The sequence below is a fragment of the Urocampus carinirostris genome, chromosome 14 (assembly GCF_059441175.1).
Source record: "Urocampus carinirostris isolate Australia breed hairy pipefish chromosome 14, RoL_Ucar_1.0, whole genome shotgun sequence".
Taxonomy (NCBI): Eukaryota; Metazoa; Chordata; class Actinopteri; order Syngnathiformes; family Syngnathidae; genus Urocampus; species Urocampus carinirostris.
In genome coordinates this window covers 27,369,592-27,384,313 of record NC_142362.1, presented here as the reverse complement: position 1 = coordinate 27,384,313, position 14,722 = coordinate 27,369,592, and the positions used below count along the sequence as shown (strand labels likewise).

Here is a 14,722-nt window from a genome sequence, read left to right as displayed (position 1 = left end):
ACCTCGTGTGTTTAAATCATAAATGTCATTTTGAGCTACCTTATCCCGCATCTCCATGGTACATTTCCACGCTCTAAAACTTAAAATGACGGTAAAATTCACTTGAAAACAATTAAGAAAACAACAGCATCGGCGTTGAAAGCACACGGACGACCACCCACACGCCGTGTGTGGATAGCCTCTGCCGGGGAAAGAGAGAGGTGAAGTCAGGGTGGGTGGAGGACGCCATTGCCGACGCAGCTGGCCGGGAGTGCCTGCAGGATTCGGCGGCTCGAGTCACAGAAGCCGGGCGGGGTGAAGAACGCCGAGATGCGGACACAGCCGAGTATGAAGTGCGGGTTGTTTCAAATGGAGCATCGAATGCGAAAACACGCCGTTGACCAATACTTTCAGGTAAAAGTAGGGGATGGAGATGAGGAGGGGGGGGAGACAAAAGAAGAGAAAGTTGCTCAACTGAGTTAGCTAACTAGCTAGTTTCTAATATAAACTTGTGCTTTTTTGTTTATTTTATTGTCCTAACTAAACTCGTGGATACACCCATTCACATTCCACTATAATTCTTACACGAACATCATTCGTGTTTACACTTTGTCCTTGAAGAAAAACCATCGGCCGCAAACTATAACAACGTCCACTACTAAAGGTGCTTTTTGAACATCGCATTTAAAATAGGGATATGTTTGCCATGCAATTTAGGCAGATTCCGAATTAAAACGGTAAACTTGCACGAAGTAAAGTTATTTGCCTCTGAGTGACGTCATTTCTAAGATGTGTGTAAGCGTCTTAAAAGTTCACATTCCTAAAATTAGTTCATGCCAAGACCTACAACACGTTCTAGTTACATTTTCAGGATATTTGTTATCCCACAAATTGTTCTAAATGCTCTCTTGTATTGTTTTCTCGCAGATAGTTTTGTAGTTCTTCACAGAACACATGCGATCACAATTGTGCATTTATTTTCTTGTTAGTCTTGCAAAAGTGTGGTCACGGAGAAGGTTTTGGGTCTCATAGGTTAAAGGTATTCCTAAACAATTTTTTTTTAATCCAGCACAGAACGTGTAGTGTTCTTTTCCACAAGTACGCAAATATGTTGCGGAATATTCGGTGCACTGGGAGACTCGAGAAATCTAGTCTCAAAGTTGACCCATCTGGCTTGTTTGCTGTATAGCTGTGATGTCATTAAAGGAACACAACACTTGCAAATGGTGAATTCCATTCACACAACATATGAGGCAGCTCAGAAACAAACTCCGATTGTAGTGAACAGCTATTGCATACCGCTCATTTATGCTTGAAATTGTTGGTATGCTAACCCTGCCTTTACTTTCTTTTAGGTAAGTGATCGTGGTCTTTCATATGTGTTTTTTTTTGCCGCGATGTATAATTTTGTCCCGCTAGCTCCCCTTTTAGCGTTTGGGCTTTCCTGTTTTGCTTGCTCCCAGTTGGCGCTCGTTGGCAGCCCACCGTGTTTTGTATGGCCGGCTAGTCCAGCGATAGCGCTGGTTTTGCCATTTCCCTTGGTTATTTTGCGTGCATCGCAGTTGTCACTTTTTGTTGTCGGTTCCCGGTTAGCCTGGCTGCTCACTACATGTTTTTTGATCGGCCAGCCTCGCGTTTTCCCGCAGAGGCTGCGGCAACCTATAGTTGATATGTCAATTTTGGCGAATTAAAACAGTAAACTTGCACGGAGCAGTTGTTGGCCTCTGAGTGACGTCATTTCTAAGACGCGTTCAAGCTTCTTAAAAGTTCATGTTCCTAGAATTTGTTCATGCCAATACCTATTATCCCCCATTGTGCATAAAGGGTGCAAATGCTCCATCCTTCACTGTTCCATTGCATTCCTCCAAAAATTATATCCAAAGTTGTTTTAGTAAAGTTTGCGCGAGGGCTGACATTTAATATAGGAGGCAGTGGCATTCAAGCATACAGACACTCCCCTACTTACGACCATTCGACTTATGATAAACGGTAGACACGAACATTTTTTTCGGGATGTCGAAAAATATCCGGACATTGCTGTAAGTTAGATTTTGTATTGTGTGCACCTATTTCCGAGTACAGGACAGTACTGTAGTGCTTCTTTCCTCCGCTACCGACGTGTGGCGCTGTGAGATTTCAGCCAGCATCCACACCGAAGAAGTAATCCAGTTTCTACTTCCTAGTTTGTGTGCAAACATTCTATACTGTATCTCCAGCGCGCTAAGAACTTTTTATTGTTTAATATCTCGTGCATCCGATCGATATGGTTGGTGTAATAAGTAAAGAAGGGGCAAGCAGTTTCTTTTGAAACAAATGTGGAATAAGGACCTCGTGAAGCTCATCTTCCAAAAGTGAGTTAAACTTAACTTTATATATCCTTATAGAGCATATTATTTTATGATTTTTTTTATTTTTAAATACAAAACAACACAGGTTACTCATACAATCCTTAAACATACTTATACAAACCTTAAACATACAAAATATAGCACTGAAGCAACTTACGGACAAATTCCACTTACGATCGTCCGGAACCTCGTTCGTAAGTAGGGCAGCGTCTGTACAAGTGCGCATATTTAGAAATACAGTGGTAGCAAAACTTGAGTTTGGTGCTGGTTTATTTAAGTTTTAAGTGCAAAGCAAAACAGACTGATGACTTGTCGAAGTCTGTTTTACAGCTTCCTCCATTTGCGAACCTGCGATTCATTAATCTTCAATTCTCTCACGGTTGATCGGTTAGCATGTTCTTCCGCATAGCTTAGATATCAACACACCAATGCGGACTAAAACATGGAAGGTATTCACTGGAGGGAAAGTGAGGTTTTGGATATGCTACGATGGTAGCATCCATACTGGGTTTCTCATACCTTTCGCAAACAATGCATTGCGTGTGACGCCACGTGTCCTCTTCTGTGCAAGCGGGATACGGTGGCGTTGGATATGGAGGCTTTTATAAGTTGCATTTAGTTGAAAATATCGTAATTGAGCATTTAGCTCTGCAGCCTCATCAGATCCTCAGTTACATGACACACAGAGCCACTGCACGATAGGGCGCACAATTTGAAGAAAACCAGAGGCTTTTACGTGCGCCTTATGGTCGTGAAAATACGGCTCACGTTCTCGTTATATTTTCAAGAAATTTGTTATCCCGCAAATTGTTCTAAAATGTCTTTAAATATTATTTTGTATAGTGATTTTTCATGCTCGTGCACGCGGTTTTCTGTTAGTTAGCATTAAAATGGTGAAACTAAGAAAAGGACTGTTTCAAATGGTCCAAACTTCAATCCAAACCCCAAATCAGATAAAAAAAAAGTTTGAGTATGTCTAAGAACTGCTCGTACTTGCACGCGCCATTCAAGCAGCTTGACAATGATGATTCAATCCATGGGATGGCGTCAGCAAGTAGAACGTTTTCAAATTGGGCACAGCCCCTTTAATGTGTTCGTTTTCACGTCTTGTGTTCCAGAAGATCCTCCACTCAGCATGAACATCAGTAGAAATTGCACCCCAGCGAGAGGCGGTGGGGGGCTTGCGGCGCTAGAATCCGCCTCCATCGTGACCATCACCTTGCTGGCCTGCCTGGGCAACTTCCTGATCGTGGCCACGCTCTACCGCCGCCCCTACCTGATGACGCCCAGCAACAAGTTTGTGTTCAGCCTGACTCTGTCCAACCTGGTCTTGTCCGCTCTCGTTCTTCCTTTCGTGGCCGTCAGCTCGGCCAAGAGGGAGTGGGTTTTTGGCGTGGTGTGGTGCAACTTCACCGCCCTGCTCTACCTGCTCATCAGTTCGGCCAGCGTGCTCACGCTGGGGGCCATCGCCATCGACAGGTTAGCGATGCTTGAAATCCCTAAAAATCAGGGTTCGTACGGGTGACTGAAATCCTTGGAAGTGGTTGAATTTTAAAGTTGTGTTTTCAAGGATTGAAAGGTGCTTGGTTTTTGGACGTTTTTTTGTAAATGATTTAAATCGTTGACATGTTTCTCAACAAGTCTGCTTAAGACTGACTCTAGTGGCTTCGCTTTGCCATTGCATTTCTTCTTCCCTTGGCACTTTGAAATGTGTATTAGTGGAAGAAATATGTATCAATCATGGACAATAATTATGGGTTATGCAAAAAATTAAGGTAAAACTAATTAAGCATAGCGCTCGGTCAGTACTGAAATACTTCCATTAATTAACCTGTCTCCATTGTTTGGAACAGGCAAATAGATAATAAATCAAAAACACATTTTTTTTTGGCCCAGTAAAACGTTAATGGGCTCATTTGCAGCAGTAGAACAGTAAATGAAACAAATATTTATGTGCATTTTCTGAAGTACATTTAGTGATCAACCGCAAAGTCGGTAACAAAAAACTTAACGATTCCCAACAGTTTGAAATGAAACAGTTTATTCTACAGACTGCAAGCATATAATTTCAAATCTGTTTGTCACGACAGTCTGGCATAACACCCGAGATTTTTTTAAAGTAAAATATATGTGTATCAAATGCACAATGAATGTCATTAAAACCATATCTGCTTAAATGTTTTCTTGAATCTTACCGAGGTGGGTCAGACTCCGTTTTGTTCAGCTTAAATGCCGTTGCACTGAAGAACTGTCCTGATATGCAAGGCCTGTTAGGCAAACTTTGCAATATGTCTTTTTATTGGCCTTATCCAAACTAATATGCTCCAAAACGAAGTTTTGGTACGCTTACTTAATTTTGATGTTGTATTATGTTACCCTCTTGAGCCAGAGACACTATTGCGCAAGAGCGACTCTCAGCAGTGCTTATAATCCTGTACGATCCCTCATTTAGTTGGGAAAACATGTGTCGACAATCAAATTCATGGTCAACTGTTCCTATTATTGATATTTGTAAACAACGTGAAGGAATCACCCCCGCTTACAATGCTTTAAGCCATTTTTCTCAGCACCTCCTTTTTATTGAATTCCTAGGTAACAAAAATCTGCCTTAGGGTGTGGAAATCAAAATACAATAAAGTGACGATAAAAACAGTACGTAATAGTCAAAATATCCAACTGTGAGGTATAATGGTCAAAATAACCGACTGGCATCCAATGTTATTATTTTCCTTTGCAGGTGTCCAAAATTAAAAACAATAAACAGACATGCCAGAGAAAAACCTTTCCATCCCTACAGGTACTACGCGGTGCTTTACCCGATGATCTACCCTATGAAGATCACAGGGAACAGGGCCGTGTTGGTCATCGCCTATGTGTGGTTGCACTCTCTGGTGGGCTGCCTGCCCCCTCTCTTCGGTTGGTCTTCTTTCGAGTTCGACTGCTTCAAGTGGACCTGCGTGGCCTCGTGGCACCGTGATCCTGCCTACACGGCCTTCTGGGTAGCCTGGTGCATCCTGCTTCCCTTCCTAGTCATGCTGGCGTGCTACGGTGTCATTTTCCGCGTGGCCCGCGTCAAAGCCCGCAAGGTGCACTGCGGCACGGTGGTGGTCTCCCAAGAGGAAGGCGGCAACTCACAGAAGAACGGACGCAAGAACTCCAACACGTCCACCTCGTCCAGCGGGAGTCGGCGGAGTTTGGTGTACTCTGGCAGCCAGTGCAAGGCCTTTGTGACAATCTTGGTGGTGATCGGGACTTTCCTCATAACATGGGGGCCTTACGTGGGCGTGGTTTGTACCGAATCCCTGTTCGGACAGGGGAGCGTATCTAATGGGCTGGAGACGCTGGTGGCGTGGCTTTCTTTCTGCAGCGCCGTGTGCCACCCGCTTATTTACGGCCTCTGGAACAAAACTGTGAGGAAAGAACTTCTGGGGATGTTCTTCGGCGATCGCTACTACAGGGAATCCTTCGCCACCCGACACAGGACCTCGCGTCTCTTCAGCATTTCCAACAGGATCACAGGTGGGTCTTCAATTTTTTTTTAACATGGAAAGTTACAAGAACAAGGTTAAAACATTGTTTTAACCCTCTTGTGTTAGCTTTTAGGTAACATGCATTATGTTTGCGGGTCAGTGATGACACGTAATGTAAATCAGTTGTGAAATATGCTAAAAAAAATGAATACATCCCCTGATTATTTTCAAATCTTATCTATTAAAATACATTTTTTTATTTTTGGTGTGGGCCTTTTTTGCCACCACTGTATACCCCTTAATTTTGATTTAAAAACAAACATAAAAGCAATTTTAGAAATAAAATGGTTTTCTGTTACCTGACTACTATTGAGGGGTATTATAAAACATCTCCTGGATATCTTTTTCATTTTCTTCACTTTTGTAGAAAACATTGTTTTAAATTATGTTTCTGAGGTTTAGAATCTAATTCGGTGGTGACAAATTCGGCCAGCAGGTGGTGCTCATGGTTTCTCACACGAGTTAGTTTGAATTAGCCTCATGTTGTTGATGGCATTTACCATGAAGGAAGCAATACTCTAAACATATTTTAATTTTAGCTTTAAATCATCAATTTTGCAGTCCATTGATATGGAAAATAACTGATCAGTCCAAAAGTACAATATACACATACACAAGTAAATAATGCCCATGGTTTGATTCTGACGAACTACGATTTATTTACATGCAAGAGAAAATGGATGGAAGAATAAAAAAATATTGTTGACACAATGACTCGTGGCATTAGCGAGCGGGAGGAGGAAAAAATTCTGTATCAAGAATAAAAGTACAGATCAATAACCCAGTTATAAGATATTGAACTCTTTTAAATGATGAGGAATTATTTCATAGTGTGTCAGAATGTGTTGATTCCCTGAACCGAAGACCGTTTGTTGTGCTATCCTTTCCTGTGTACCTTGGTCATCTGTAACATCACTTGGGGGTGTGGCCGCATGTGGGTAAAATATTTGAAATATCGTGAGAATGTTGTAAATATTCAATAAAGTTCTGTTAAACCTCCCATTTTGCTTATGGTGATAGATTACTAATGCTGGCAAAAACATCAAATCATTTCTCCTCTTAAAGGGTGCCATGTTTCCAGACACCTTATCAAAAATGTTTTAATTATGCCTCTGTCAAGAAATCTGTATTTACTTTACATAATATGAGGCTCACCCTGAGGGAGCTGACATCATTGATCATAATATTGCTGCTACGGTTACTTAGGGAAAACAAAAACCTGTGAAACACTGGGCCAAATAATGAGAAGAAAAATAGTGCGGGTTTGTCATATGAGTCTCTGTAGTTTGTATTCTTTTTTGTGCTTTGTGGCACTCGTTTTTGGTTGCACTTCACAAAACAGTAACATCTTGTGGGCAAGTATTACAGTGTGTTTCTCTGCGTAAAATACGTCCCTAAATACATTAAAAGTACATGAAACATGCATCTAAACCAATATTAGTATTGTGTTTTTTTGATAACTCCAATTGTTGTTGTTTTTTTTTTTACCAGACTTGGGAATGTCACCCCACCTGACAGCCATATTGGCCGGGGGAGGACAGCTACTGGTACCAGGAAGCAGCACCGGAGACACCGGCTTCAGTTTCACTCAGGATTCTTGTAAGTGTTACACACAGGTGTAGCACCTATGCTACTGGACTAGTCTAGGTTTGATATATATTAAAACTAATAGAGATTACACAAAAAAATAATTTGAGCATTCTGCAGAAACGTCCGACTCTCTTTTTCAACAGGTTACTGGTAACTGTATTGGATTAGCTTTTTAGAGTAGCCCTCCAAAACCCTATTTGAAGGTTCTGTCATCTACGCTGGCAAGCATGTTCTGCCCGCAGCAAGCAATGAAGTTCTAATGGCAGTCGCTGTGTTTTTTTTTTCTCCAAACTTCATTGAAACGTAATAACAAATGATGGTTTGTTCCCATCAAATTTTAATACTCTTTTCAACTGTAGAACTATCCTTTTATTTATTGATTTTTGAACTGCTTTTTAACAGGGGATACACACTCTTACGGCCTTTTCATTTGAGTGAGGACAAATGCATCAATTTCATTCTTTGATTTCATGTGTATTGTCGCTATCACAGGCACAGACGTGATGCTCCTGGACAACTCTTCCGTTGATGGTTCCTCCCATCCACATTATTCCTGCCATCCGTCCGGGAAGAGGAGGAGCTCAGTCACCTTTGAAGACCAGGTGGAGCATTCCAAAGGTATGTCAAAGCTGCCAAACGTTTGAATCAAACAGTAATCCCTCACTACTCCGTGTTTTGGTTATTGCTGGTTTACTGCCTAGCCGATTTTGAACTGAATTGTCATCGACGTCTGGTGCAATGTGTTCTGCAGCAGACAGCACACAGCAAATGCTATTATGGGGCGCGACTTTGATCGGCTGGAGTATGCTGTCAGTCAAACAACGGGGCGGGTGCATAATCAACGTGGCCACCAAAACGGAGTACCATCTCTAAATCAAATGTGTTTTTCTATACAATATTATCACATAAAAAAATCATACATAAATGATTGGAATTTTCTAACAAGGAGTATAGGCTGATTGAATATTTTAGTGTGACGGCAGAGGACCCATTATTGGGTTAATTTTTCCTATTGGGCCGAATACTGTGACGTCAAATTAGGCTAATATCAGTCCAACACAGTGCCTTGTAAAAGTATGTGCGCCCCCAATAACTATTTGACATATTTTCATGTTTCAGGATTCAAATTTATATAGAACTCAAAAGTTGAGTTGATACTTTGTCCAACTCCCTTTTGCTATGATCACTTGTTGAGTATGTCTGTGTCTAAGTTTTTCAGATCTTGGAACATAAATATTTTCCCATTCTTTCTGACAAAAGAGCTTAAGTTCCTTAAGGTTTGATGATGATAGTTTGTGCACAGCCTTTTTTAGATCTTTCCACAAATGCATGGTAGGATTGAGGTCTGGACTTTGGTTTGGCTATTTTAAAACTGTTAAATTGTTGGTTTGAAACCATTCTATTGCAGATATTACTTTATATTTAGGGTTGTTGTCCTGTTGGAATGTGAACCTGTGCCCCATTCTTAGGTCTCTTGCAGACTCCCAAAAGATTTTCTGCCAAAATCACCCTGTATTTGGCACTGTCCATATTTTTATCGACTCTTAACAAACTTTCCAGTCCCTGCTGAAGAAGCAACCCCTGAGCAGGATGCTGCCACCACCATGTTTTCAGGGTGATGTGCAGTGTCACTCTTATGCTAAACGAAACGTTTTCATTTAGCCCAAAAAGTTCAATGTTGGTCTCATCTGACCAGAGCACCATGTTTCGCATGTCAAAATCTTCAAAGCAATGAACCAGCCACTTTCCACACTCTCTAAACACAAAGTAGACTTTGCTTCCCAATTTGCTCTTTTCTCAGCGACGGCATCAGTGCAGGTCCACGGCGACGACCACAAGTTTCTGGACACCTTCGCCTCGAGCCTCGCGAAAGCCATCGAGAGTGACGCAAAGCTCACCCTTTTCGGGGACATTTCGGCTGTTCCGGTGGGACTCTTCACAGCCCGGGCGGCCCCCAGGCCCCGATACCTGGACGGTCAGAGACTGAGGCTCCAGAGTATCGATGAAGGTATCGTCCACGACGAGAGAGACTTTGAGACCAAGCCGGCCTGAGGTTACCTGTATTAATTAAATCTCCACAGCAATTACCGAATTTATTACTTTATAACGTGCACCCCTAAATTTTTATTGTATTTGTATATATTTTTTCACTTCTCAGCTAAAATTGGGTATTGTAGGAGACAAACGTTGAATACGTGTGGCCATGATTAAAATAATTCATTGACAACGTCAACGACGAACACAAGCATGGTTCGCGGATCCATTAACTTCCTGTGGTGTGTCTTGGGCAAGTACAACCTGGCGGCAGCGTTCCTTCTCCAGCTTGTTATTTTTTTGGATAGGGGTTTGCTCCACCACTTGACACAGTACCGGTTACCATAGTTACCAGTAGTAGCAAAAGCCTCCTGAACTTACTCAGATTCGGCACCTTCACCACCTGGTCGCTGTTGTTTTTTGGTATAAAGCGCCATCCCGCTCTTTAGAGATAAGCCGGATCTTGATGTTGGCTAGCAGCGTCGTTTGTGTGTAGCTTAATTTTAAGTTACAGTAACTTTAGTTGCTTACAGTAGGTACCACAAACTATCTTTAGATCTCATAACTGTCAACCTCTGCCAATCGCTCCCCTTATTGATTGCAAATCCTCCAAATTAAGCTATAATAAACCTATACAATCTACATGACCGAAACAATGCAAATAATCAACGTTCAGTCTTTATAAAAATTGTTACACGTCATCCAAAATTGGTACTGATCAAAAAACATAAAATATGAGCAAATTGTACACATAGATAGATTCTTGAACACCATTTGAAAGTTTACAATATCAATGTCATTTAAAGTCCGATTTTTCATCAGACACAGCAAAGCTTTTTGGGGTTTATTTAAATTATTTTCTCCAACATTTGTCTCTGGTACTTTGAAATTTAATCTTGCTGCTAGATTTCTGTGTAAATGCTGGATCGTTTTGCCATTTAATGAGTACAATATTATAAATAAAATATGAAGACTGAATTAAAACTTTTTATCTCTAGTTCAGGGAAAACAAACTGTTTGGCTCTGGGGCCGGTTCCAGACTTTTAATTCGGAGGTGGACTCGATCAGCAAATGAATAGCAACTCAAAATTTTTCTTTTTCAATATTATGGTTTAGCGTTCAGCTTACATGGGTAACGTTCCCTCCATGTTATACTTGAGGATGACGAGGGATCTTTACTAAACACAACACATTTATTTACAAACGATAGAGGAAACATTTTTCATGTTTGGCATGGAGTAAATGCAGTTTTACACCTGAACCAACTCACCACACTTTAATAACTCAACACTGCCCTCTTCAACTTGAGAGCATTTGTGGTGGGCTGGGTTAAATCAGCTCTGTCCCAGCGGATTTATTTTTGACATGCCTTCTCTAGATTTTGGTAATCGAGCAAAACAGCGATGCTTAACTCAGGTTTCAGTGTGGTCCACGCGAGTTATTTGGGTATTGTTACTAAAATTAAACCAAAGGTGTCTTTTGGGCATTCATAAAAAATAGTGTGATAATGAGATGAATTCTAATGCCTTTTTGTAAGTCATCTATATCCCTAGTGGTCTAATGGTTAGGATTCGGCACTCTCGCGGCCTGGGTTCTATTCTTGTTCAATATTTCCTGATTGTTTCCAGCGTTATTTTTCGACTAATCCATCATTGCACAGATACGGTAATGTGCTATAGGAAAATTTCACGTATAACACGCCCCCAAATATTGAGTTATTTTTTTAGGCTGAAAAATGTGCGTAATACAGGAATGAATATGGTAAACACTTGTTAAAATTGGATGTGAATGATAAAATAGACACGGAACATATTCCTCATACCTATATTCACATGGGAAAATCCTGTTACACTGCAATCGGATGCTACTTCTCTCTACTGCAGTGTGTCTATCAGAAATCTGCTTAGCCAATAAGCAACCACAGTTATTTGAATAGCTCCTATTTAACTTTATTATGAGCCAAAGTTCTTAACTAGTAATAGCACCTCACTTTGTCGATGCCAAATAATTTAGAACATGGAAAGCTCCGTTGAATAGGTAATGCGCAGTGACAAAAGGAATACCGTATTTTGCGAACTATTGGGCGCAACTACAGTGCCTAGCAAAAGTATTACCAAACCCTCCACCCCATCTGCCACAAGAACTTTGTCATATTGCCACATTTCAGGCTTCAAACTAAGTTAAAAAATGAAGAATATTCCCTAAGGATCAACAAGCCACATGACCGATACACATAACAAAATTGAATCTTTTGTGCTGATTTGAAACAGTTACGTTTGGTTTAAGAGTAACACGGCACATCACATCTCCACTGTGAAACATTGTGTTGGCATCATCATGCGCTGGGACTGTGATGATCGTTAAAAGTTGATGGGAAGATTGATAGAGCCAAATGCAAAGTGATTCTAGCAGAATACCTGTTGGGATCTGCAAAGGAATAGGGCGCAGGTTCATCTTCCAACAGGACCATGCCCTTTAACATAAAACAAAATCTACAATGGATTGGTTTAAAATAAACATTATAAAAGGTGTTAAATTGGCCAAGCCAAAGTTCAGACCTCAATCTTATAGCGCATTTGTGGAAAGATCTGGAAAAATGCTGTGCATAAACGATCATCAAACTTAAAGGAACACGAGCTGTTTTGTATGGAAGAATGGGCAAATATTTCTGTTTCAAGAAATGCAAAATTTAGAAAGTTTTACTATGTTTGAAGCCTGAAATAAATGTCAAACAGTTCTTTGGGGGGCAATACCTTTTCATGACACTGCAAAAACCCCAATTTGGCCCACTATTCAGGCGCCTATATACCGAAAAATACCGGAAAAAATGTTTCAGCGTGCATGTGTGTGTTTTAATTATACATTAAAAACAAAATTCCAAATGGGATTCTGCAAAATATGTGTAATCTCTGAAAAAGCACATTGAGGGCGCTTTACGTGTTGTCAGTAGTACGATTTGTTTCGCTTTTTACGAGCCCTGTAAACTTTTCATATTTACCTCATTGTTACTTAACTTTGTACTGTATTAAAACTTTTAAGTGGAAACTAAAAAAGTCTGTCCACACATTACTGTCTGTTGGTGGTGGGCAGATCCTTCCAAACCTGGATATTATTGATACCAAACAAGTACTTGGATCTGATCGAAACTATTTTCCTGGGATAGATACTTCACTCCTCCACCAATTTCCTCAGAGTTGCTTCTCTTTGTAGATAGTGCAGTCCTCTTTCTCACCCAGCACCCTCATTCACTATTATTCTATGCCTGAGTGAGTGACAGACAGGCACATTTTAAGCACCTTTCAACACCTGGGTTTCTTCTGGATCCTGCCTACTAGGCAGAAGACAGAGCCGAATCTTAAGCTAAATAACATAATGACAGGCAAACACAGCGCAGATTGGGGGTTGTTGACATAAAGGAACAGGGGTAATTTGTGTAGTAACGTGGTCTGCTACTGTGGCGTGACCACAAAGGTACATAAACTAGTGAACAATGAGCTGACATGTTTCTGAACCAAATCCTTTGTCACCACAGCATCAGAGCAGAGACCATTGCCTCTTTTTGAATTACTGGCTATTTTAAGAATTTTCTGCAGTGGAAGGTATTTTAGTTCTCTAGTTGACATTGCCTTTGTATTACATAACTGCTTTTTTGGTTTGACTCCGAGCTTATGTTCTAAAACAGATGTAATTTTTTGTATTTCACTTAAAAAAAATTGTTTTACCTAAAATATCGTTACTGTGTTGATCATAAATTTATATTATCTCAAGGGAAGGGGTTCAACTTTCAAGGGTCATGACATTTTCAATCATTTGGACCAGACCTATACAAGAACTCAGTCAGCCAAAAAATGTCACTACGCACATTTCTTACAGACATCTTTCAGATGCTCTGCAGTTTTATTTTTTTTTCTTCCAAATTTTGTAAAAGACTTTTAGGAGAGGAGACTTTTTTTCTTCAACAAAAGCAAAGAAAGTACTCTCTCGTTTACATTTCTTGAAAATCCAACATAACACTGAAGCCCGTTATTGTAACTCGCTCCCGAAAAGAGAATATTGATATTGCACTTATTCTTACACGCCACTTGCCTCTCGCAGTTGACATATAAGGACGCCTTTGTATGAGGCCGTTTGAGAAGTAAATCGTACTTGCTCTCACATAACGTACTCTCATACAGAGTCATACCCATGCGCAAACACTACTATACTTTCATGCATGCCACTATACTCTCACATATACTATACTACTTTGGGTACTTATGGTAACCACGACGGTGCCCACTGATCTGTGTGTGTGTATATGTTGCACAGTTTAATGTCAAAAAAGTAAGCGGTACGGCTGATGAGATGAGTGTTCCCAGTATAGTACTATGCGTGACATAGTATAGCAGAGAGTATAGTACTGTGTGTCTGAGAGTATATCAGTATGACTGAGTGCATAGTAGTGTTAATGAGTATACAGAGGGACCTTGGTTATCGCGGTTAATGGGGACCAAAACCACCCGCGATGAGTGAAAATCTGCGAAGTAGCGGCGCACCTTCCCCCTCCAAAAAAAAAATTAAAAAAAAAAAAATTATCTGCACCGCTTATCCTTATTAGGGTCGTGGGGGGCTGGAGCCCATCCCAGCCATCTCCGGGCAGTGGGCAGGGGACACCCTGAACTGCTTGTCAGCCAATCACAGCTGCAAATCACATTAGTTCTCGCAGCTAGCTGCATTCCTCATCGACGCACGAGCCGAGTGACAGCTTGGCGATTTTACGTCCGCCCGGGACGATCGGAGACAAATTCACGACAGGGTTTTTACTTGCGCCGCACCGCGGGTGCCGTTCTGTCGCTCCCGCGAGCGAGCCCCTAACTCGCGGCGCGGGTACTTTCGGGCGCGATACGCACGACACCGACACAGTTACGGGGTCCTGCGCACGTCCGCTGCCTTTCGCCCGCCGCGCGCGGACGGCCACCTGTCGTCGCGCCGCGCTACTGTGGTTGTCGGACGAGCGGGCTCCCCCCAGTTACGGGGGTAGCCCGATCACGCCCGCCACCTTTTCTCGCGTCGCGCCATGTCACACCACGTCCGCCTAACTCGCTCTGTCGCGTGGCCCGGGAGTGACCCCTGCCATCCCCCATCCTGTCCCATCCAGCCGGCCGCCTTATCCCACGTCCGCTGAAAAACCCCGCAAAAAGTGAAAATCTGCGAAGTAGCGACGCCCCTTTCAAAAAAAAAAATTAACCATTACAGGCTCTG

At 41.6% G+C, this 14,722-nt stretch overlaps 1 protein-coding gene across 2 annotated transcripts; it reads left to right on the top strand.

The window, feature by feature from the left end:
• gpr161b (G protein-coupled receptor 161b) lies at positions 1-12,632 on the top strand. Of its 2 annotated transcripts, none has more exons than XM_088353301.1 (6): positions 1-393; positions 3,449-3,806; positions 5,125-5,846; positions 7,349-7,456; positions 7,940-8,065; positions 9,249-12,632. In XM_088353301.1, the coding sequence occupies exons 2-6, from the start codon at positions 3,463-3,465 to the stop codon at positions 9,497-9,499; spliced, it is 1,551 nt and encodes a 516-aa protein (XP_088209427.1). In that variant the 5' UTR covers positions 1-393; positions 3,449-3,462; the 3' UTR covers positions 9,500-12,632. The 2 variants fall into 2 exon arrangements, with proteins under 2 accessions (XP_088209427.1, XP_088209426.1); XM_088353300.1 differs by having other exon boundaries at positions 3,446-3,806.
• The last annotated feature ends 2,090 nt before the right edge of the window (positions 12,633-14,722 follow it).